The 23,641-nt window shown below is 45.9% G+C and overlaps 1 protein-coding gene across 1 annotated transcript in view; it reads right to left on the bottom strand.

Moving 5' to 3' along the window:
• Positions 1-10,438: 10,438 nt before the first annotated feature.
• The window catches only part of LOC123032898 (claw keratin-like), a 65,416-nt gene continuing 52,213 nt past the window's right edge, over positions 10,439-23,641 (bottom strand). The window contains exon 2 of the mRNA XM_044449076.1: positions 10,439-10,820. Within this exon, the coding sequence (XP_044305011.1) occupies positions 10,439-10,820 (382 nt within the window). The remainder of the gene's footprint in view (positions 10,821-23,641) is intronic.

Raw genomic sequence — 23,641 nt, 5'->3', positions numbered from 1 at the left:
ACATTTTTTCAAGTGCATTTTTCAAATGAATGCATGCTGTTGGGCACATACCTTTGTTTCTTTTTGCAAACTCAGAAATATACAGATTTCAAATACAGCTTCCATTTGAATCTGTGTTCACTCAGGAACATGCAAACTGGATAAAAACCTTGATAAAAATGAACTAAAGGCATCTCACATGCATCCCTCGTTAGATTATGAATGCCAGCATCCCATAACTCTAGTAGTGGTGTTTTTCTGTCAGCAAAGATTGAGTGCTTCATGAGAAAGCTCTGCAAGGGGTGAGGTGCCCCTACATCAGACAGAGGCAGAAGGTGACTTTATGGCAGGTCAGACTGTTTCTTGCTCCAGCCCAGACTGTCTACCTAGATTGGTTGCACCTCTGCAGCTTCTCCAGCAGAGGGTGGCAGGTTGCTCCTCTGCAGCTTCTCCAGCAGGGGGTGGCAGGTTGCTCCTCTGCAGCTTCTCCAGCAGGGGGTGGCAGGTTGTACCTCTTCTTGTATCCACAGATGGTAGAGCCCAAAAGCAGGGGGGGGGGTTCTCTGTGCAAATCTTCTGCTCTGCTTCTGAACAGAGGCCCTCCCCCAAATAATCTAGAAGGCCAAGACTGTCATGCAAGAAAATACTTATTGACTTTGCAAAGGAGTGAAAACAGATCCAGTTGCAGGAGATATCAGCTCAGTCCAAGCAGCAGCATGAATACCCAACATGGAACCTCCAGGATATCTGGGGACAAGCCAATATTGATCTCAGAGAAAGCACAGAGGAAGCCATATGTTGACATGATTTTCAGAGGTGATGAGGACCCCTGGCATCAGTAGCTTTCAGTCAGACCTGCAAGAGCATTACAAAGTCCATGAATTTGTCAAGTTTTCATAGCAGTGAAATCCTGATCAGTTCTGGCCTGAACTGGTTTAACAAGGGTAGTCACAGATGCTAAGCCTACCTCTTGGCCCACAAGCACCTCTGAAGTCATTCCCCCAGAACCTCCCTGTACGTCCTAGCCATGTAAAATTCCCTGCAGCACATGGAGCTTAGCCACCCACAGCTACTGGTTCACGGGAGGCAGAGAGAACGAGCCCAGGGGTGGTTATAACAGAAAGAGGAGGTAAGACCCATCAGTTCAGCAGGTGGAATCCGGGTGACACATCCGTTGTGGGCTCCACTGAGGATGCGGAGACTTCTGGAAGTTAATGTGTTACTGAAGCCTCGATGGCCTTCATGGTCCCTTCCAATTCTCATATTCTGTGGTTGCCCAAAGTACCTGATTGGGGAAGAGAGAGAGAGTGTGTGTGTGTGTGTGTGTGTGCGCGCGCACGCGCACGCGCACATGCGTATGTATTCAAGAAACTGGATTTGAAAATACTGGGGGAAAAGACCAAGCAAACATGGGCTTACCAAGCTGACAGAAGATGTGGACAACAAGCTGAATGCTGAGGAATGAATCTTACTAGGGGGCTGAAATACACATGCGTCAAGGTGGATTCTACAAATGTGAATTTTGGAGATGTTTCTCTGCACAGATCCTTCTTTTGGCCTTGAGATCTGCCACACCTCCACTGATACAGGGGGACCTTGAAGCTTAATGCTTTTGGTCCTTCACCCAATCCTTAACATAGGACTTAAATACTAATGCCTCAATAATGAGTAGAAAGACCTGTGAAGAAAAACACCCATAAAGCCCTGATGCTCAAAATCTGCCGTGTGGTATCTGTATCTCAGTCCCATCATTATCGTTTTGGTGGGTGAATCCAGACTGTATCAAAGTGTCATGTTGACCTCTGCAGAATTCTTGGCAGGAGAATCAGTGTGGCATAAACCATCAGCAAGTTTGATGATTTATGTGGGGTTGGGCAAGCTTTTATAATTACCTGGAACTTCCATAATTGCCCTGTTTCATCCCATTTCTAGGAATGTGTAAGAAATTCATTTCAGCCATTTTAAATCAGGATGTTACCAAGTTTATAACTGCTTTACTGAACAAAGACTCTGATGCGCCTGCAGTTGAACATCCCCAAGTTTGCAAGTTGATTAATGGTCTTCCCCAAAGTCTATGCAGTGCCATGCACACATTGGAAACATATCCATGAAACACTCTGTACGTTTCAATAATGTGCACAAATCCATTGGCATCAATGGAAGAAGAGCGAGTACATTCCAAAGATATTCATGTGAAAAGAACAGGGGACCCACATCAAAACTCCCAATCTCATATTGACTGGAACCAGAGCAAGTTCAAAATTGATTTCAGATAACTTTGGTGAGCTGAGATTTTGCTCATGTGTGCATTCTTATTTGTGCTCTGTTGCTCAGGCAGAGAAAGCACACATTTTGACTGGGGAAAAAAAACCACATTTACTTCTGAAGCACACTGGAAATGCATGACATTATTGCATACAGTAAAAGCACAGTTTTTAAAAAGTGCACCTTTTTCTGAGCACGTTTGTGCCTTCGTGTGCTTTTTCCAAAAACATGTTCCATTGTTCACATTCACAAGTTCACATCATTCCTTTATGGATTGATTTTCTTGTTATAAATGTGAGCACTTAAGTTGGCATACCCTAAGAATGGAGTTTGTTTTACTGTGTAAATCAAGGGAAACGTAACCATAACCCTTCCTGTGAAGAACGCTCATAATATCCAAAATATTGTGTACATGTGACCTGTTTGTCAGCTGCTGGTTGGCCACTCCAAAAATGTCATGCTGGACTAGATGGACTTTTGGTCTGGCGCCTTCTTCCATATTTACATTCCTATGTTCTAAAAATGGGATTGGTCATGCTTTCCACTCTTATGCAAACAACAGGGACAGTTTACAGCCGTGATGTATCTCGCTTACAGAATGAATAGAGGGTGGCCTTATATTAAAGAGGTCTGTGCCAGAAAGGGATCTTGGGGTAGCTGCACACAGCTCAATGAAAGCATCAGCCCAGCATGCAGCTGCTGTGAAGAAGGCAAAATCCATGTGAGACACCATCAGGAATGGAATAGAAATTAGAAATGCTCAGATCTTGCTTCCCTTTTATACATTCCTTTGGTGTGGCCACACTTGGAATGTTGTGTTCCGTTCTGGTTGGACATTAATAGAAACATAGAAACAGAGCGAGTCAGAAGGGGTCTCCCGGGCCATCTAGTCTGACCCCCGGCTCCAGCCGGCTCCGCTCATGACATGCCCACCGTGTGGACGTCCAGCCTATCCTTGAACACCCGCACCGATGGGGCCTCAGCCACCTCCGTGGAAGCCCATTCCACACCCTCGGGGTCCCAACTGTCAGGAAGTGCTTCCTGGCATCCAAACTGAACCTTGGCTCCCTGAGCTTTGCTCCGTTGGAGGGTGTCCTGCCTTCCTCGGCAGGGGAGAACAGGTCTCTCCCCACCTCCGTGTGACACCCCCTCGCATACCTGTATGTCGCCAACAGATCCCCCCTGAGTCTCCTGTTCTCCAGGCTGAAGAGGCCCAGCTCCCTCAGTCTCACCTCATACGGCTTTCCCTGCAAACTGGCCACCAACCTTGTGGCCCTACGCTGCACTGACTCCAGCCTGGCTATATTGACTCTAACCTGGCTGTATAAAGTATGTATAATATATAATGTGTTGGAAAAAGTACAGAGAAGGGCAATTAAAATGATGAGGTGGCTGGAACGGCTGTTCTATGAGGAGTGGGCACAACTGGGACTGCTCAGTTTAGAAAGGAGGCAAGGAAGAGGAGGAGTCTAAGATAATGCACGGCATGAAGAAAGTGGAGAGGGAGAGACCCTGGGGTCATCCCACGAAACTGATTGGTGGGAGGTTTAGGACAGAAGAAAGGAAGGACTACTTCACACAGTGTACAGTTAAACTATGGGATTCACTGCCACAGGAAGTGGTGATGGGCACCAATCTGGGTGGCTTTAAAAAGGGATGGGACCGATTCATGAGCGAGGCTGGAGGAGGCCAGCTATGGCTACCAGCCTTGTGGGCTCTGGGTCACCTCCTTCACCAGATGCAGCATGCCTGCATGCACCGGCTGCTGAGGAGCTTGGGCCGGAGGGCCACTTGCATCCATCCTGCTTGGAGAATCCTGTGGGCAGCTAGTTTGCTACCACATAGAAGGAGTGTTGGACTAGATGGAATTTGGGTCGGATTCAGCAGGGCAATTTTATGTCCTGAAAATTAGAAACAGAGAAACAGAGCGAGTCAGGAGGGGTCTCCCGGGCCATCTAGTCTGACCCCGGCTCCAGCCAGCTCCGCTCACGACATGCCCACCATGTGCACATCCAGCCTATCCTTGAACACCCGCACCGATGGGACCTCAATGACCTCTCGTGGATCACATTGATTACATTGACGTGTCCTAAATTACACTGATGTGTCCTATTTGCTGATATCGCTAAATGTCAGATATTTCTGGGACCAAAACTCCAGTGGTATTGAGATAGTGACCTTCCAGAAACTTGCTAGGACCAATTTCACTGCCACCAAAAAGAAGGAAATGGATTCTTTATGGTGTAGCACCCAATCGGTACCCTCAAAGATCTTCACTGATGCTCTCTTCAGGGAAGATGGGACCCATGTGCTATCTCTATGAGGACTGGAGTCAGTAGCTTCCTGCCTGTCCACCACACATGGCAATGAGGCAGTTTTTGTCCACATCCCCTGCAACATGGTGTGGAACAAGATGTTGCTATATAAGGGATCTTAACAAGTGTGATGCGCCATGTTTAATTACCAATGTGTATTATTTCTTTGAGAACATTTTAACATCAAGAAAGTTAAACAACCCTCAATTGTGAGATAAAATTTCCCAACCAGCAAATTCCTCTTTGTTGTCATGGGAAAATCCGCTGAGCTCTCCGAAGATGCGTTCTGTGGTTTCTGTTCTCAGAGGATTTGGCTGTTTAACCAGTTTGGCTCCCATCTTTGGCAAATGCCGGAAGGAAGGAAGCGGTTCCACTTCATGGGTGCTTCCGGATCTTGTGGATTTGAAATGAAAAGAGAAGTAATTTAGGAGAGGAGGGTGTGAGGGAAAAATTAGTTGCACCCCGACTCACGATTTATTCATCATAGGAGAGAATTACTGAAGCCAGGATCAAAGCAGAAATAGATTTTTAAAAAAGACTGTAAATTAATTAAATTCTCAGGCATGGGGTGTGTCTCACACCTGTTCACCTACCCCCACAAAGGTATAAAAGTCACATTCTGCAACTTGTACGTCTTCCAGTTCTTAAAGGCTTCTCTTCCACGCAGCGTTCCTAAACTCTGGTAAGTTTCACTCCATTTGCATTCTTGCTGTCCATTGCTGTGCAACACTTTCAAAAGTTGAGCCATTTGTGCTAAGGCTGAAAGCTAATCTAAGCTAGAGTACAATTCAGCCAGAGACGGTTTCTCTTTTGATCTCCCCAGAAGATCAAAATGATCAGAAATGAGTCCATCGCCTCATTTCTGCCTCATAGCGCTCGCTCTCCCCCTCTCTCTCTCTCTCTCTCTCTCTCTCCCTCTCTCCCCTCCCTCCCCACTCCTCACATTAACTCAATCTGCAGAACAAATTCATGCAAGATGCACTGATTTTTGCAAATTGCACAAGAGATGTAAATCATTGCTTGCTTTAAAAGGGGAATTCTATTTGCTGACTTGAGCCAGGGCAGAAAGAGTTACTGGTAAGCAACTCAGGGTTGGCAGGAAGGAATTGGGGAGGAGGCTGAGTGGAGCCAACCTGCCAGGTTGTGACCTCTGCCAGCTGCACTCCCACCGCACACCATCCCTAGTCAAAACTCGGGCTCCTTTTTAACAGGGAGGGTCTGACAGAGCTAAGCCATTTTTTTCCCACAGGGACCTATACATCTAGAAGCAATGCGTTTTGCACTGTTCCACTTGTGTACAGCAGAATGCCATTATCTTTCAGTGTCTTCACTTATTCAAACCTTGTGACACAGTTTTGGTCTATAAAACATACTGATACATGTTTGTGTGTCCGTCTGCATGTGTGTATAGTGAAGAAGGCAATCCTTGAGAGATGAACGAAAGTGGGGTATAAATGTAAAAAGAATGAGGGTGCCGAAGTAAATGTAGATGTGAATACTGGGCTTATGAAGCAAAACATGAGAAATTGACATGGACAGAAACAACAGGCTTATCCATCTATCCCTGCCTTGCATAGATTGAAAACAGAACGAAGAGACAATCAATAAATTTAAACGCTTCACTTTAAACATGCTTGGCTGTATTTAGCATGTAGAAAGTTAAAAAACAGATCCTACAACCAGTTCCTGGAGAGACGGGCATAGAAGGAGTCCTGAGCTTGGCTACCCACCTCGTGATGCTGGAATCGACTGCAAAGGTAATTCAGCTTGTTGAGCGCCTCACATAGGTGGCTCTGCACAGATTATCTGTCAATACGGAGCCTGAGGGCTTCAGTGCTGTTGATCCACTCGGGGTTTCAGACTGCCCTTTGAAGGAGCAGTCCAAGTCTGGACCTGGTGTCGGGAGGGTTTCAGCACCATGGACAGCTCCTTTCAGGCCAGGGGTGATCCACAACGTGGGCAAGCCACCTATGGACCCTGGAGCAAGCCTGCCTGCCTGCCTGCCTGCCTTTTTTTCTTTAAAACTTTTATATGTTGTCCACTACCAAATAGTCTTGGACGGTGTTACAATAAACAAAGGAAAGCACAACATCCATTCTGCACAATAGCAATCTTAACCTTAAAATATTGGGGAAATAAAACGGATTTGGCCCGATGCTGGAAAGAATATAGTCTTGGTGCCAGGCAAACCCCTCTGGGGAGCGTATTCCATAAATGGGGTGCCACCACAGAGAAGGCCCTTCTCCAGGTAGCCACCTTCCTAATCTTCAAGGAGAGCTCCTGAAGAAGGACTTCTGACCCAGATCTTAAGGGCGGGGCAGGCACATAGGGAAGGAGACGATCCTTCAGACACCCAGGTCCTAAGCCACTTAGAGCTTTATAGGTCATCACCAGCACCTTAAATTAATTGTGCTGTGGCACAATTGGGCAGCATACAAATGTTTTGAATGAATGAATGAATGAATGAATGAATGAATGAATGAATAGGGCCCAGACTTCAATTAATAGCCAGTGCAGATGGTAAAGGACTGGCATTATATGTGCATATCTACTGATTCCTGTTAACCTCCTGGCTGCTCTGTTCTGAACCAACTGAAGTATCTGGACCGTCTTCAAGGCCAGCCCCATATAGAGGGCATTCCAGTAATCCAATCAGGAAGTTACCAGAGCACGTGTCACTGTCGCTAGACTCTGCTCATCCAGGTAAGGGCGCAGTTCATGAATAAGCCAAAGCTGAAGGAAAGTGCTCCATGCCACAGCAGCCACCTGAACTCCAGGGACAGCTCTGGGCAAGGAGCACTCCCAAGTCGCAGGCCCTGTCCTTTAGGGGGAGTGCAACCCCGTCCGGGACGGGGCTAAAGTCACTTACCTGGCCGACTGAACCACCTGCCAAGAGGACCTCCATCTTGTCTGGATTAAGCCTCCATTTACTGGCCCTCCTCCAGCCCATCACCCTGGACAGACACCAGTTAAGGACAGCACCACCTCACCTGGATTAGATGTAAAAGAGAGGTAGTGGTGGATGTCATCAGCGTACTGATGACTCCACAGCCCAATCCTCCAGATGGCCTCTCCCAGGGGTTTCAAGCAGATGTTAGAAAGCATGGGGGATAAAATAGAACCCTGCGGAACTCCGTGTAAACCTGGCACAGAGCCACGATCCCCCAGCACCACCCTGGGAATCAGTCAGACAGGCAGGAATGGAACCACCGCCAAGCAGTGCCTCCAACCCCCAACTCGGCCAGCCTATCCAGAAGGGTACCATGGTCGATGGCATCGAAAGCCACTGAGAGGTCCAGGACAACCAACAGGGACACAGTCCCCCTGTCCGTCTCCCTGCACAGGTCATTGTACAGGGTGACCAAGGCCATTCCAACCTTGAAGTGGGGATGGCCAGGATGGAAGCTGCTGAGATCAGCCCTGGAGTGTCTGCAAGCACCACCCAGCAAGGGCCCCCAAGAGGAGGCAGGTCATTCTGGGAAATGCTTAAGATCGGAAGCCCAGGACGGCAGAGGGATGCCTTCTGAAATGTATTTGTGTCTTGAAAAGGCCGTTGTGTACACTGCTGTATTCGTTGGCTTTTGTAGGTTTACTGTAGGAGCATCCTGCACCAAGGCCAGGCTGGGGAAGCCTGGCGAAGATTCCCTCAATGAGTCTGCATCCCTTCCGAGCACAATTTTCCATAGTCACTCTTGTTCCTCACCCTCCCCTTGCCCATCTCTGCTCCCACTCACTTGCTGGACAGGCCGAGAGCTGGGGAGCCAGGAGACCATGTGAGGAAGTGCCCCTCTTTCTTACCAGCACCACTGCCTGGCCAAAAGAAAGAGGCAAGGGAGCCAGCAAGGATGTAAAGGAGGACCAAACCCAGGGGGCCTTTTCAGTGGCCCCTCAGCTGGTGCCCAGCCATACCTACCCTTGGTGCCATCCCTGCAAGCAGGGGAGCTGTTGTTGGCCTGGAGGCGATCCAGAACATGCTGGGCCAAACCGCTTCCAAGGCCCTTCCCTTCTGGCCCTTAGGCTCAAAGCACCACGCAGTCTTTTTGCAATTCAGATCTGCATCAGCACTTCTCAGCTGTAAGGCAAAGTAACTCTACAAACCCTCTAGTTAGCTGGAATATATACCTCTGCTCATGTCAAGTGTGTGGAACCCAAGCTGGGAATGTCTCCCTGAATTCCTTCCTTTTCAGTAAAGCTGTGGGCTCCACCCTTGGTGTGACTGCCACTGGTGAAGGGCCAGCTGGCAAGACCAATGGAAGCCCCCTACCTGGGGAGCTTGTCTTTCCCAATGCTTCATCATGGGGTCAGAGACCAGGCAAGGCAATGGTTCCCTTCTTGGATCCTTCCCATCTCTCCCAAAACATTCCTGATCCCCTGCTCAGCCTGGGAACCTCTGCCTCCCCTGAGTTTCCAAAACTCCTATTAGGTCTTCAGATCTAAGTCCAGAAAGCCTGCCCAGAGTGGCCACCAGGCCCACTCACTATGATGAGCTGCTCAGAGAGTGGAGCCAGGCCAGTGAGAACATTGGAGTAGCCCAAGAGGGGCCTGACTGTCCTCTCGCATCTCCTGAGATAGGGAGGGCAATACCACGTTCCAGCCAGGCTGGCACTCTGTCTGCGGCAGAGATAATGTCAGCAGGTGGTTCCCGGTACATGTTACTGTGCTGGCTAAACGAGAAACACAACTGGAATGCAGAATTTAGAGAGTCTTTGTTGTGGCAATAAAACATTTCTGTATATTGTGCTTCCCACCCCTTCCCACTTGGACTTTTCAGCAATTGCTTTGAAAATAACACACATCATGCAGAGGTCCAAGAAACCTGCAAAGTTTCAGAAGGACAGGCACAGGGGCTAGCAAGTGAGGAAGACTGGAAACTAGTTGAGGACTCTCTGTTTTTCTTCATGGAGCTTGAGCCCAAAGCAATTTAGAGGGGTTCGTTCTAAGCCTCTCTGAGGAATTCACATTTTGCAAATCTCGAGTAGACCAAGGCCCTGGAGGGTCCAACACAGCCAGCAAATCAGAGCATGTGTAAGATGGAGGAAACTGTGTTTTGAGAACAAACTGTGAATCATGGCTTTCTGGAAAGCTGGCTGAAGGATTTGATGCATGTTTTGGGAGAGGGGAACTAAAGATCACACACATTCCAGGGCAGCTCATCCAGAGATCAAGGGAGAGCAAGAAAAAGGGCTGCAGGTAATCCCAGCAGAGAATGCAAAGCTGGATATTAATATGGGGAACCTAATGTTCTTGTCTGGTGTTTTGCTATCTTTTCATTCTGCCTGCCAGTCACAACCATCTGTGTCAACATCACTGCTCTTGCCAGTGCTTACAGAGTGCTGAACTCACACAACTGCCAACCCACTTATTCTCCTTCCCCCAGCATCGATTCCCTCAAAACCTGGACTACTGCATGTTTTCCGAGGGGCAGTCCTTGAAGACTAGAACTATCCAGCCCATCTGATTTCTTTTCTTTTGCTTCGTTTATCCCAAAGAAAGGAGGAAACAGACAAAGGCTATGATGCAATAACAGCTTTAATGGATGGGGTTGGGTGTGTGCACACAAAAGGAAATGTACATTTATTTCAAATTGCACAGAGAAGAGCTACATAACATGTCCAGGACAGCCAGCCTGCTGCTGGGTTGCATTCTGTCCCGTCGTCATTGTTGGAAGTGTCCTGCACCTACTACAAAAAGCAAGTGAGCCACTAAGGGCTGCTTGGAAAGTAAAAAGAAAGACAAGAGGGTCAGAGGCAGAGTTTCAGAGGTGCTGAGCAGCTTCCACTCAAACCTGCAAGCACTCAACATTTCTGAAAGTCCTGTCCAGTGGTGGGTTCGTATCAGATCCAAGGTTGTTCCAGGTGCTGTCGGTCAGGTCTGTTTTATTAGCAGGGGTATCCACAGATGCTTTGTCTGCGCTTTGACCCGTAGCACTTGCCTATGGAACCCCCAATTCCATAGCCGGAGCCGTAGCCATAGCCGGAGCCATAGCCATAGCCATAGCCGCTGGCACAGGGTGAGTAACCTCCCACAGCCATGGGGGCACAGCTGGAGGACAGGATAGCTCCTGGGAGGGTCACCACGACTGGAGCGGGCTGGATCACCATTTCGGATGGTGGGATCTGGCTGATGCAAGATGGCGTCACTCCAGGGACGATGCCGAGACTGCTGGCAGAGGCAGCCAATCCTCCACCCCCGTAGCCGATCACGCTGGAGCCGCCACCGTATCCGCCGCCAATGCCACACGACCCAATACCATAGACGGGCCTAGAGCATGGGATGGTGCAGGTTGGCACAGGGGATGGGCAGTGACGCATGGCTGGGTGATGGGGACGAACCTAAAGGAGAGAAAGAAAATTAGTAGGGAGGAAGAGCTACCCTGGACTGGGAAGAATCTCTGTGCTTGGAACCAGATGGCCAGAATGGGGAGGGGGGGCAGGAAGTTGGATCCACCCCTGCCATCAGCCTCCGAGCTCCCTGGCCAACTCGGGGCCCTTCTCTTAGCTCAGTCCGATTCACAGAGTCCCCGTGGGAATAAGGTGCTGTCCTAAAGCCTTTGGGTGCTGACACAGAGCTCCAAATGTTGACCTGGATCCCATGTGGTTGACTCTCCACTGGTTGGCCCTTTCAAGTACAGGGTGGGTAGCCACCTAACACAGACTGCAGAAGCATTTTTCCTGCTAGCTAGAAAGGGGTGACTGTAGACTAGAAGACCCGAGAAGGCCATTCCCAGGATAGAAGTCTTTGACTCTCAGGGCATCATTCTGAAATGGATTCCCAGCTTTGTCTATCACTTCCCCAATTCGTGCACAACCCAGATGCCACCACCAGGATCAGCATGTTTCAGCTCTTCAGGAGACAAGCCATGTTTCCCCTTCAGGAAGGAAGGCAACTAACTTCTCTCTGAGGACTACATCAGGGAAGAGTTGGGTAGCTATGCAACAGACTGCTAATTCTTGTGTGTAGACAACTCCTGCACCTTGAAAAATGCTACTCTATGATTTAAAAACTTGACAAGGACCAGATCCTGAGGCTCCCATTAGCTCAGTTAAAGGCAAACCACCAGATTTGTCTAACAGAACAGAACAAAGCAGTTATTAATCCTGTTCTTCATTCCAGCTTGAAGCTAAAATCCCATATTAATTTATCTCTATCTCTACACTATGATTTTATCTCTGAGAGTAAACAGAGTTTTGTTTTGCTTTGTCTTTTGTAATTATCAAAGAGTCCATCTTTAGTTTTGGAACCTATGCAGTGGTTCAGATGCACCAGGGACCAGCTTAATTGAAATGAGACCTTGAGGGCTAGATTCTTAACAGCTGTAAAACAACAAGGTTGCTTAAAAGATCCTCATTCATTTGTCCTGGGTGCAGCAAAAGTTTTTATTGAGTGATAAATGTTGAAGGAAATTAAATTTTCTTACTTAATAGGCTTGGCGAAGAAAGGTAGTATAAGATTATATATATGTATGTATGTATATATGTTTATCTCTCTCTCTCTCTGTGTGTGTGTGTGTGTATACACACACACATACAGCAAGAAAACCTCAGTGTTCATTTGGTTTTTTAACCAATTTCCCTCTTCTGTTTCTGTTCCCTTATCCACCTCCACACACCTTCACATTTATAGACTCAACAAAATATATTTTTATTCTCTTACAAGGGTTTACTCTTCTTGGTACATGGCACACTTTCATCTTTTTTCATGAATGGGTTACAGTGCAATTCTCGACATCCTGAGTTCACAGAGATTTACTCCCAAAGAACAGTGCAATCTAAAGAACTTCAGCCTTAATATCTACCTCTCTTCCTTTTCAAAAGAAAGGGAAAAACATTGTGTAAAAATGGAAAAAAAGTTGTGTGTTTTTCTAAAAAATCTTCTGCTTTATAAGAAAAAAGTAGGAGGCTTGCTTTGGATTTAACATGGATGGTCCATTCCAGTCACAGCCTATCAATACTGAACTGGAAATTATTTGGCAGGGAGATAACCTTGCATTTCCTTGCCAACATCTGACTCTCTAAGCTTCAACTTAGACATATATACATTTGAGTTTTAATTCACTGAAAAGGGGAAGTGTTCAGATTTATGTTTATTTTCCACCTCTCTGTGTGGATGTCCACTATAGTTATTCTTGTAATGTCACCAACTGATGCAGGAGAGCTTCAAAATCTCTGGGGGACAGACTAGATGGCCCGGGAGACCCTTCTGACTTGCTCTGTTTCTCTGTTCTTTATGTTCAGATGTTTTCGAACCGCCCAGTTGTTACAAAAGTGCCAAGTTTCCATTCTTCAGTCATCAAAGACCCCTTTCTGGTTGATTCCCACAGACTTCCTGTGCTGCACTCATCCTGTTTCTGCCATTTGACTCATGAACGCAGGATCAGTAACTGGATAAAATCTTAATTTTGAAATGGAACTGATTGGATGAAGTAAAATGCCTTTCTTAAGATGCAGCAAAAGGCTATAGGGAGCACTATCCAACCCTGCTCTCATGCTAGTGTCTTTGAGTGCATGTTTTGCATACCAAAATTAACAAATTCGTTGATTTAGCTGTCAAAATCTCTAGGTGGGACCAAGAAAATTTCCTATCTGAAACCGCCAGGGCCTGATCCCAGCCCATGTTCAGAAAGCTGAAGACATCTTTCTTCATTTATGAACATATTCGAATCAGTTCTTGATAGAAAAAACCATGATGCCTGGACTCTTGCTTTATTTTTAGGGGAAGACCAGAAGAACTTCTCTGAACCCCTTGGACTGCTGCTGAAGCCACGTGGGCCCATGTTTCCTAACACCTCAAGACATCTTTGCTCTTTCTCAGAATGAGATAGCTTGTGGAGGGGCAATGTGGTTGTCCCTCTGTGGTCAGGGAACCAGCTTACCAAATATTCATGTGGCGGTTGCTTTCCAGTTTTGGAAAAGGAACCTCCTACACCATCCTGGGACTTCCCAATTCAGGGAGGCATTGCTATGCTTATACTTCAGGGGAGGTGCAGAGGCTGAAATGGAGTGGTTACCCTCAGGCTGAGTAGCACAGAGATCCAGTAACATGGGGGAGGAGGGGGGGAAGAACTAGAGAAACTACTGTGGACAAAATGCCATGACTTAAGAACTTTAAAAGAACCCTGCTGGATCAGCTCCGAAGATCCACTGAGTAGGCGTAGCTCCTCAGACTCTATAGATGTCACCTTTACTGAGTTTAATGGTGTTTGCACCAGAGCTAATAGGTATAGGATAGAAACCAATAGTTCGGGAATGGCGAATTTCTCCATTCCACCCTCCAGTCCATCTCTAATCTTAAATTATTTCTTTCCTAGAGATGAAGGGTTTTGCACATTTTGTTAGAGACTTAAACAATTAATAGGAACTGAATTGTTCCCCATTTGCATGAGCCACATTCAGTGTGTAAATGGCCTGGGAGACCCCTTCTGACTCGCTCTGTTTCTATGTGTACAGCTGTTCATAGCAAGCCATACAGGTATTAAGAGTGAGGTTTTCTGTGTAAGCCCCGGCATGGTTGAATGCTCAAGAATTATCAATCAGAATTTTACAGCAAAGAACTTTGTGCCCAAGGACTAGGTGGGTGTAGCTACCAGTATTTCTGAACTTCAAAAAATATACATATTCTCAAGGGTTTTTTGGGGGGAGCAGGGAAAGGGAGTTCCTAAACCAAAGCAAAGTGCAATCTCCATACATACATTCTCCAACATAGAGAGACTCACAAGAAGTTTTCCTAGCATAGTCAAAGGCTATTTTTCCTATGGTCAAGTTCCTTCTAGGCTGCTACCAAAGCAAAGCTTACCTTCAGAATTCAGGCTAAGCAAAACCCAAGAGCCACCCCATTTGCAAAGCCCTCCAAGAAATCTCGCTTTCTTACCTTGCTTGCAGAAGTGCAGAAATGAAGAGAAGCGAAGAAATCTGATGAAGATGCTAGGCAATACCATGGGTTTTTATACTCTTCAGGAGGCAGGGCACAGGATATGAAGCATGTCATTTTCCACCTTGAGATTTAATTAGTTCCTAATGTTCCATTTGATCTATTATCTCCATCTTGCCCCATTTAATTGGACTTTTTTTCTCAGCTGGTTAGATGGTAGTCTTCCCTGCACATATATCATAATCGTTATTTTACTCCACCCTCTCCTGTATTTGTCACTTGCCCTTGGTAAAATTCCCATGGCTTCACAAATTCCTGGTAAATGGGACGATGACATATCCACCCTTGATGAGAGATATGAGGTAAACCGACTTGGTGGCATGTATCTGAATGGGATCAGAAAAGCATGCCTGAGTAAGAAGGTCAACCCAACAGATTTCTCAAGTCAGCATTTATGCACTGGCCTAGCATAAGCTGGACCAGTGGACAATGCAGAGCTCGAGGGCAGTTTCTGCTTCCCACCATCAATATCTCAGGTGGGCTAGCCTTACCCTTACAAAACCAAAGCACATGCTGTTACAAACCGAGTCAATGAGCTTTGGAATAGCCTGATTGTGAGCGCAGTTTCTTGCCCTCCCTCAAAGCACGCTTCCCTAACCCCAACCCTCCACCTGTGTTGCGCTGTGCGTCTCATCTTGGTAAGACAGGAAAATATCCCCTGATACCAAATGTACCATAATGCAGGTTCCAGGTGAGTCAATTTGGAGAGGTCATTCCACAGGCAGGGACACCACTGCGAAGACCTCCTTTCTGAGAGACACCTCAGCTCCATCTTGGAAAAAGGTCTTAATCTTTTGCTTCAGGGTCCATGTAGGTAAATGTGGAGAGAGATGCTCCCTTGGACTGGCCCTAAGCTCTTGAGAGCTTTAAAGATTTAGACCAACACATGAAGTTTCTCCATCAAAAACACTGAGAGGAGGCTTAAGCTAAGGGTTAGTGAATGTCCAGGTCAGCCAGTGAGTTTTATGGCCAAGTGAGGAGTAGATCAGGTCTCTGAAGTCTCACTTCAGCCCTCTAATCCCATAACCTTAGGCTCTAAAGTGTGCCCGCAGAATGCACCCGGTGTGCTTGGCCAAATAAGGGCCAAACCTCTGCCGCCGGATTGCATTGTGGTCCTGGTGGAGCCGAGAGAGCATTTCCATTCCGTTTTAATGGACTTTACCAAAAACCACAAAGGCTGTTCTATTTGGGAGCATAGGAGCTTGATATTCCTGCACTGTGATGTGAGAGGAACTAAAATGACATATTCACTCCTAGCTCCCCAAAGAATCCCTCTCATTTCTGGCAGGAATATCCCAAACCCCTTTAAAGTGAAGATGTACAGGATTAAATGTAGACCTTGCCATAGATACCATAGAATCATCCAGTTGGAAGGGGCCCAGAAGGCCATCGGGTCCAACGACCTGCTCAATGCAAGGCTCAAGGCTCCCATCCAAATACTGCCCAGGCCCAACCTTGCTTAGTTTTCCAGATTAGACAGGTTCAGGCACACTGAGCTATATGGAAGCTGTGCAACTGAAGTGCCATTGATTACCAATAAAGGATGGGCCAACCCCCAGTGGTAGGAGAAGGCGGCTGAGGGTCACCTGGTTTTCCACTGTGGGAAACAGGATGGTACGCTAGTCAAGCCCTTGGTCTGATCCACCACCAGGGCTCTCCTAACATTGGGAGTCACACTATGGGTCCCAGCTCCAGTCTTTGTGTCTAGTTACCACAAGAATAGGCCACACTGGAGGGTCTAAAATGGCCAAAGGCCATTTCCCATCTTTGTTGGTAGAGCTGTTTCTTATATAGCATGAATAATTTTTTAAAAGCCATTCTAGCACAAGCGGGAGAGAGAAAGGGTAGGTGTGTGCTTCTCGGTGGAACAAATACACATAGCCATTGAAACGTAGGGTCAGGGGGCATACGACTATTAAGTCCAAGGTCTAAAATTTTGAAAGGCAACACTCGGTTTCCTGCTACCTGCCTAAGTAACCTGCAGCATGCGTACCCAAAGCGGGGCCTTTCTCACTCATGCGGCTTAGTTATGAAATGTCTTGGATGTCCCAATGGGCCAGAAGAACATGTTCAACCAATGCTTCACATTACTGGCCACCCTGGAGGGATGACAGATCAATTTTGCTAGGATTTACGGAGGAGTCAGGGGAAACTCACAGAGGACTGGTTCCAAAATCAGGATCCTGTAATTCTTGTAATGCTTACGTTCCACCCTCAATTACTGTCAAATGTCACGCAGGAAAAAGTCATTAACAACCCACAAAAACCACTAAAAGAAGATCTGTTTACATGTTGTTTATGCCTATTAAAAAGAAGAAAAGACATCTGATGCACAGCCTCGATTTTAATTAAAATCCAATGGCCTTGAATTCCCTATCAAGGAATTTGCTGATGCAGTGTCAAGAAGAGCAATGGTGTTTTATTAAATAAATAATTTCCTTAATCCCAAAGAATGATACTGCTTCATTAATGGGGTGTACAATCTAACACTCTTTCCATTATGTGATTCCATAAGTAATCACAGGAAAAAGGGCTAATTAAAGGGTTTGCAAAGTTCTGAAGAAGTGCTAAAATTGCAGCCTCCGCCCCATCGTTGGCTGTTGTTCTCACTGATGTCTGGGAACACTCCAAGCGATCAGTTAGATGAAGTCATAGTGGGAGTTTCTGGCAGGGGAAATTATGAAAAAAAAGGCAAAGTTATGAAACATCGTACAAGGGATCTGGAAAAGTGATCTCCCCCGGGAGGCGTTGTGACATTGAAATGCTCAGTTCTGCGGGCGCCGTCTTGTGCTGCCAGGTCTTCTCCACAGTATGGCAACCCGATGGATGAAAGCCCAGTATCCACGGCGTCTGGGCTGAGCTGCTCCAAATGCACTATGGCGTCCATTATGGCATCCATCCATCTCATATTCTGCTCCCTTTGATCTCCCCTTTGATCTCCCCTGCTCCCTAATGATCTTACTCTTGTCTTTTAAAGTGGCTACAAACAGGAAAACATAGGCAGGGTGTCTTTGTTTATAACATCCCATATTTTCATATTTGTATATTTTTACTTTATTTATTATAGACAGCATACTAAAAAGTAGGGACATCACCCTGCCGACAAAAGTTTGTATACTCAGAGCTATGATTTTCCCGGTTGCAATGTATGGCTGTGAAAGTTGGACCGTAAGGAAGGCTGAGCGCCGAAGGATTGAGGCCTTTGAACTGTGGTGCTGGAGGAGACTCCTGCGAGTCCCTTGGACCGCAAGGCGATCAAACTGGTCAGTCCTAGAGGAGATCAACCCTGACTGCTCTTGAGAAGGCCAGATGCTGAAGATGAAACTCAAATACTTTGGCCACCTAATGAGAAGGAAGGACTCCCTGGAGAAGAGCCTAATGCTGGGAATGATTGATGGCAAAAGGAGAAGGGGGCGGCAGAGGATGAGGTGGCTGGATGGGAGTCACTGGGACAGTGTGTGTGGGCTTGGGTGGACTCCGGGGGATGGTGGAGGACAAGAAGGCCTGAAGGAATGTTGTCCATGGGGTCACAAAGTGTCGGACATGACTTCGCGACTAACCACAACCAACTTTATTTATATGCCACCCACTAATAGAATCTCCGCGCAGTTTACAGTAAAAATTCAGTATAAAATACAGATAATAATGGAGGCATCATAAATCTTTCGCTATAACCTTTAAACCCAAATTTAAAATAGTATTTAAATTATAGCAATAGCTAGGGCAGCTTCATAAGGTCCAATTTGGTGTTGCACACGATTCTTTTAATTTCAAAATTGGGGTATATAATATAACTGGATTGTTCACACACATGGCAATTCCAGCACTGCACAAAAACAATTAAAACAATGGAACAGTACATTGAAATTCAATGAAACTTAACAAGTATTCTAAAAAGCACCCAACCAACTTTTACATGCTGCATAGCACCCCATAACTTTAACAGTCATGTATACTTTTCTTGCTGCGGGGGGGGGGGGGGCTAAATCAATCCTTAATATTGCAGATTTTCCCACTGCTGAGATCTAGCCGATGTAACAACCTTTTCAAAATGGAAGCCAAGTTGATCAAGGGTACACTGGCTTAGCATCTGTCCCCATAAATTAGAGGAAAGCCTTCTTAAAGGTAAAACTACCAAACATTTACAAACAGGGATGCCCATCCATCCTTCTTAGTCCAGCAGCAACATTGGGAGGTTCAGGAGAGTGTTGAGGTCACTTCCACAAAATGGATGCCACAATGGATTGTAAAGTAAGTAGCATGGTAGTACAAGCTTTTCTCTTTCGAGCTTCAAGAGACAAAGCCATCCTTTGGATCCCAAAGACAGCACTGGAGAATAATCTTTTTTGAAAAGATGTTTTTTGTTTTGTTTTTCTCTTTAAAAAAGCGTAAGGGATAAAGTAAAAACCAGATGAGGTGCAGAATCTTCTGGCACGTACAAGAGAGTATGTACACATCAAGGGTCTATACGTAGGTACCGTATTTCAGGCACAGATGAAGAACATGGGAAAAGCCCTGAAGCTGGAGCAGGGCCAGAGTCCATCCAATCCAGTCCAGCCAAGCCAAGCACTCTCCTACCCATGTTCCCCAGCAATGGTCATATGGAGGACACTTCCTCCCAACCAGGAAATTCAATTCCTAATCATTGGGTCTCACAAGAACATAAGAAGGCGTGTGCTGAATCTGCCCATGAGCCCCATCTAGTCTAGCATTCTGTTCCAACAAAGGCCCGCCTGAGAGCATGCAGCCCATGTTCCCCAGCAACTGGGGCAGATAGGCACCATGCCTCTGTTGGTAGAGAACTGAAGACTTAGCCTTCCTTTTGCAAAGGCAAGAGGAAGGCAGAACGTGCCCCAACGGAGCAAAGCTCAGGGAACCCAGGTTCAATCTGGATGCCAGGAAGCACTTCCTGACAGTTGGTACCCCGAGGGTATGGACTGGGCTTCCCCGGGAGGTGGTTGAGGCCCCATCGGTGCGGGTGTTCAAGGATAGGCTGGACGTCCACATGGTGGGCATGTCATGAGCGGAGCCGGCTGGCGTCGGGGGTCAGACTAGATGGCCTGTTCTCCCCTGCAGAGGAGGGCAGGATGCGCTTCAACAGAGCCAAGCTCAGGGAACTCAGGTTCCGTTTGGATGCCAGGAAGCACTTCCTGACAGTCAGGACCCCCAGGGTATGGAATGGGCTTCCATGGGAGGTGGATGAGGCCCCATAGGTGAGGGTGTTCAAGGACAGGCTGGACATCCACATGGTGGGCATGTCGTGAGTGGAGTCCGCTGGAGCCGGGGGTCAGACTAGATGGCCCTGGAGAACCCTTCTGACTCACTCTGCTTCTATGTTTCTCTTTATTCATCTTTTGCTATTTATTATTTTAACTTTATTACTGATTGTACTTGTACTATTATTGTTGATTTTGAACTTTGTAAGACATCCTGAGACATTTACCATGAAGGACAGAATGGAAATGTTTTAAATAAATGAATAAATAAAGCATGTGCTTTTTATCTTGTTTGTAATTTTGGAATTGGTGTAAGTGGAGAAGAAGCCAGATTAGTTTATGATGCCCAATTATTTAGGATGTTTGCACAGAACGTCTGCAAAGTGAATGAATGAGCAATAAAATAACAAAAGCAGTCTAGTGTGAGTAAGTGCCAAGGAATGTGGAAGGAGACAAAAAAGAAGAGAATTGCACTAATTACACTTAACAGTCACATGAAAACTTCATTCCATTCCTCTTCCCATTTATCACAAATGTTAATGAAGAACTCTTGATTTTAATTAAGATTTTTTTGAAGTAATGAGTTTATTTCATTTTGCACTACTGTGCCTTTTAATAGTTTAAGAACTGTCGTTATTGTGTAGTTTATTGTGGCACTTTATGTACCAATTTTGCATTGCACTTTGTATCGTTCTTGATGTTTTACTGTCTATACTGTTGCTCTTATTATATTATTGCATTTAATTACTTGCCCAGAGAGCCATTCCGGCTAAGGGGCAGAATGGAGTTCTAATAAATACATAAATGTAAATATTCTGCCAGTACAAGAGCATACAATCCTGGTCTCCTGAAAACATTTGCAGATGCACAAATTCTGCATTTGGAAAATGCATGCATGTTTACAAGAAGAAGGCTTGCAGCTGGGCCATTTTAAAAGACGCCCCAGTTCGCCCTTTAGTGGTTGAAGGAAATTTGCTCAATGTTGGAAATGTGTGTAAATCTGGGGGTTGGGATTCTTCCCTGCAGCTTCACAGACTATTAGATTCAATTTACCCCATTACCTCACTTCTAGCAAATGAGCAGAGATTGGAAGGGGCAAATGTTGAGGGAACATAAATGGAGCTTGTGCACTTCTCCGTGAGTCACAGAGACACTGATGTGCTGTGAGTTAGGAATGACTAAGCCGTCTGGGGATGTTGGCATCATGGCCAAGAGCTCAATGAAAAAGTGAGTAGGTGCTATGCAAAAGGAGAAATCCATGCCAGAAAACTTTAGGAAAGGAACCAAAATTAAACAACTCATGACTCAATGCCTCATCCGAATCTGTGGTGCAACTCCACTTGGAGTTCTGATTGTTGTTGTTAGTTGTGAAGTCACGTCCGACCCATCGCGACCCCATGGACAACAGTCCTCCAGGCCTTTCTGTCCTCCACTGTCCCCCCAAGCTCACACCAACTGCCCCAGTAACCCCATCCAGCCACCTTATCCTCTGCCGTCCCCTTCTTCTTTTGCCATCTATTGTTCCCAGCATCAGGGTCTTCTCCAGGGAGTCCTTCCTTCTCCTCAGGTGGCCAAAGTATTTGAGTTTCATCTTCAGGATCTGGCCTTCTAAAGAGCTGTTGGGGTTGATCTTTAGGACTGACCGGTTTGATCTCCTTGCAGTCCAAGGGATTCGCAGGAGTCTCCTCCAGCACCACAAGTCAAAGGTCTCAATTCTTCAGTGCTCAGTCTTCCTTGTGGTCCAGCTTTCACAGCCATACATTACAAGATTTCTGTTTACTACACCTCAAAAAGGATCTTTAAAAAAGGCAAAAAGGCAATGTTGCATCATGTCTGGAAGAAGAAACCAACTGTGTTGCTAGGATAATTTGATAGCACACATAAGCTCACATGAAAAAAATATTTATTTATTTATTGAAAACATTTTTATGCCATAAAATCTGTGTAGATCCCTGCTAATCAATAGGAGAAGAATATATTTTATTTATTTAAAAAAATTGTAGGCCATCCATTACTGTCATCTCTGGACAGCTTACAGCATTATTTCAATCTTCAATAAAATAAGATAAGTTAACTATTCCACACTGAGAATGATTTAAAATACATTAAATAAGCCTTACACAATTAAAATTATTGTATGTTAAAATATTGGCCAAATAAAAAGGTCTTGACCTGGCACCGAAAGACATATAGTGACGGCGCCAGGCAGAGCTCTCTGGGGAGCGCATTCCATAGTCGGGGCGCCACCACAGAGAAGGCCCTCCTCTGGGTACTCTGTCTCCTGACCTCTCTCAAAGAGGGTTCCCGGAGGAGGGCCTCTGCTGCCGATCTCAGGGGTGGGAGGGCATGTAGGGAAAAAGGCGTTCCTTTAGGTATCCTGGTCCCAAGCCATTTAGGGCTTTATAGGTAATAACCAGCACCTTGAATTGAGCCCAGACTTCGACGGGAAGCCAATGGAGCTGATAGAGGACTGGGGTTATATGGGAATAATGCCCAGTCCCTGACAGCATCCTGGCAGCTCTATTTTGGACCATCTGAAGTATCCGGTCTGTCTTCAGGGGCAGCCCCACGTAGAGCGCGTTACATTAATCCAAGCAGGAAGTAACCAGTGTGTGTGGGAAGTAACCAGTGCGTGTGTACAATATACTCATTTCAAAGAAGTTACCAATGGATGTATTCATTGGAAACATATGCACAGATGCACAATTTTATTTATTTATATCCCACCTTTTTCTTTTTTTAAGAACTCAAGGCAGCTTACAAGATGAGATTTATATCCCACTCCCCCGCCATAAATGGCTTACATGGTTCCCCTCTTCCTGCTCTCAATCTAATCCCCACAAGAACAACCCTGTGAGGTAGGCTGGGCTGATTGCCTGGCCCAAAGTCATCCAGTTGGCTCCATGGCTGAGTAGGGACTAGAACCCAGATCATGGACCCCCACGATTAAACTTTGCATTATGCCGACTCACACATCAGATACAAAAAGCTGTCAAATATTGCAATCCGGTATGGAGAAAAGATGGCACAACATTGCTTTGTGGTGGATTTGGAGAAGATGCGCTTACAGCTTGCTTGTGCAGAAACCACTGGGTAGAACTCATCGCATTGAAATGCAATGTCAGGAAATTCTTTGAGAAGCATCTTGCTGATCAAGGTACACAATTACTGTTCTCACCTGAGCCAGTACCCTGATTCAGTAGAAAGGGTATTACAAAGGTAATTGGCTTGAGGTTATTAACGCTGATTGTTTGGTTATATGAAGAGACAAAAGGAAAAACCAAATGATATACCTCCCATCGTTAATAGAGGAAACCCTAACGAATTACAAAGGAATTTTGCAAGTCGACTGATTACATAGATAACAAACCCAAAAGGAGTATCTTCTTTCAAGAGCCGATGAAGGCAACAAAGACAAAAGGAAAACAAAGTAATTTAGATGTTAGGGCCGATCTGCCTGCTTCAGCCCAATTTTAATTAAAATCCTTAGACAAAAGTGGGTGTCTCACTTTCAGTTCATGGGTCTAAGAAAGAATATAAAAGTTCTTGGAAAACACAGTTCACCACTGCACTCCTCTTCTTGTTTCAAGACAACTTCTTCTGATTCCTCTTTCTCCTGAGAAGCTCAGGTAAGATACCAACCATTTGTTCATTGATTTATTTTGTTGAGACTGGGGAGACTGGCTCCCAAAGTTGCTTAGAATTTCAACATAGCCACAGTATAGTATAATTAAGGATATTTGAGTGGGAGCTTGTGAGCCAATGGACTATCAAAATTCTCTATCTTCTCTGTGGAACAACCTTTTGCTAACTTTCCCAGATGGAGGTGGAGAAATTCTTCAAGACTTGCTTGCTTTCTCCCTCCCTCTCTCTCTGTCTCTCTCTCTCCCTCTCTGTCTGTCTTTCTATTCCTTCCTTCCTTCCTTCCTTCCTTCCTTC

Source organism: Varanus komodoensis, unplaced genomic scaffold, assembly GCF_004798865.1.
Source record: "Varanus komodoensis strain SLA01 unplaced genomic scaffold, ASM479886v1 scaffold57, whole genome shotgun sequence".
Classification (NCBI taxonomy): domain Eukaryota; kingdom Metazoa; phylum Chordata; class Lepidosauria; order Squamata; family Varanidae; genus Varanus; species Varanus komodoensis.
This window is presented reverse-complemented; position numbering and strand designations above follow the sequence as displayed.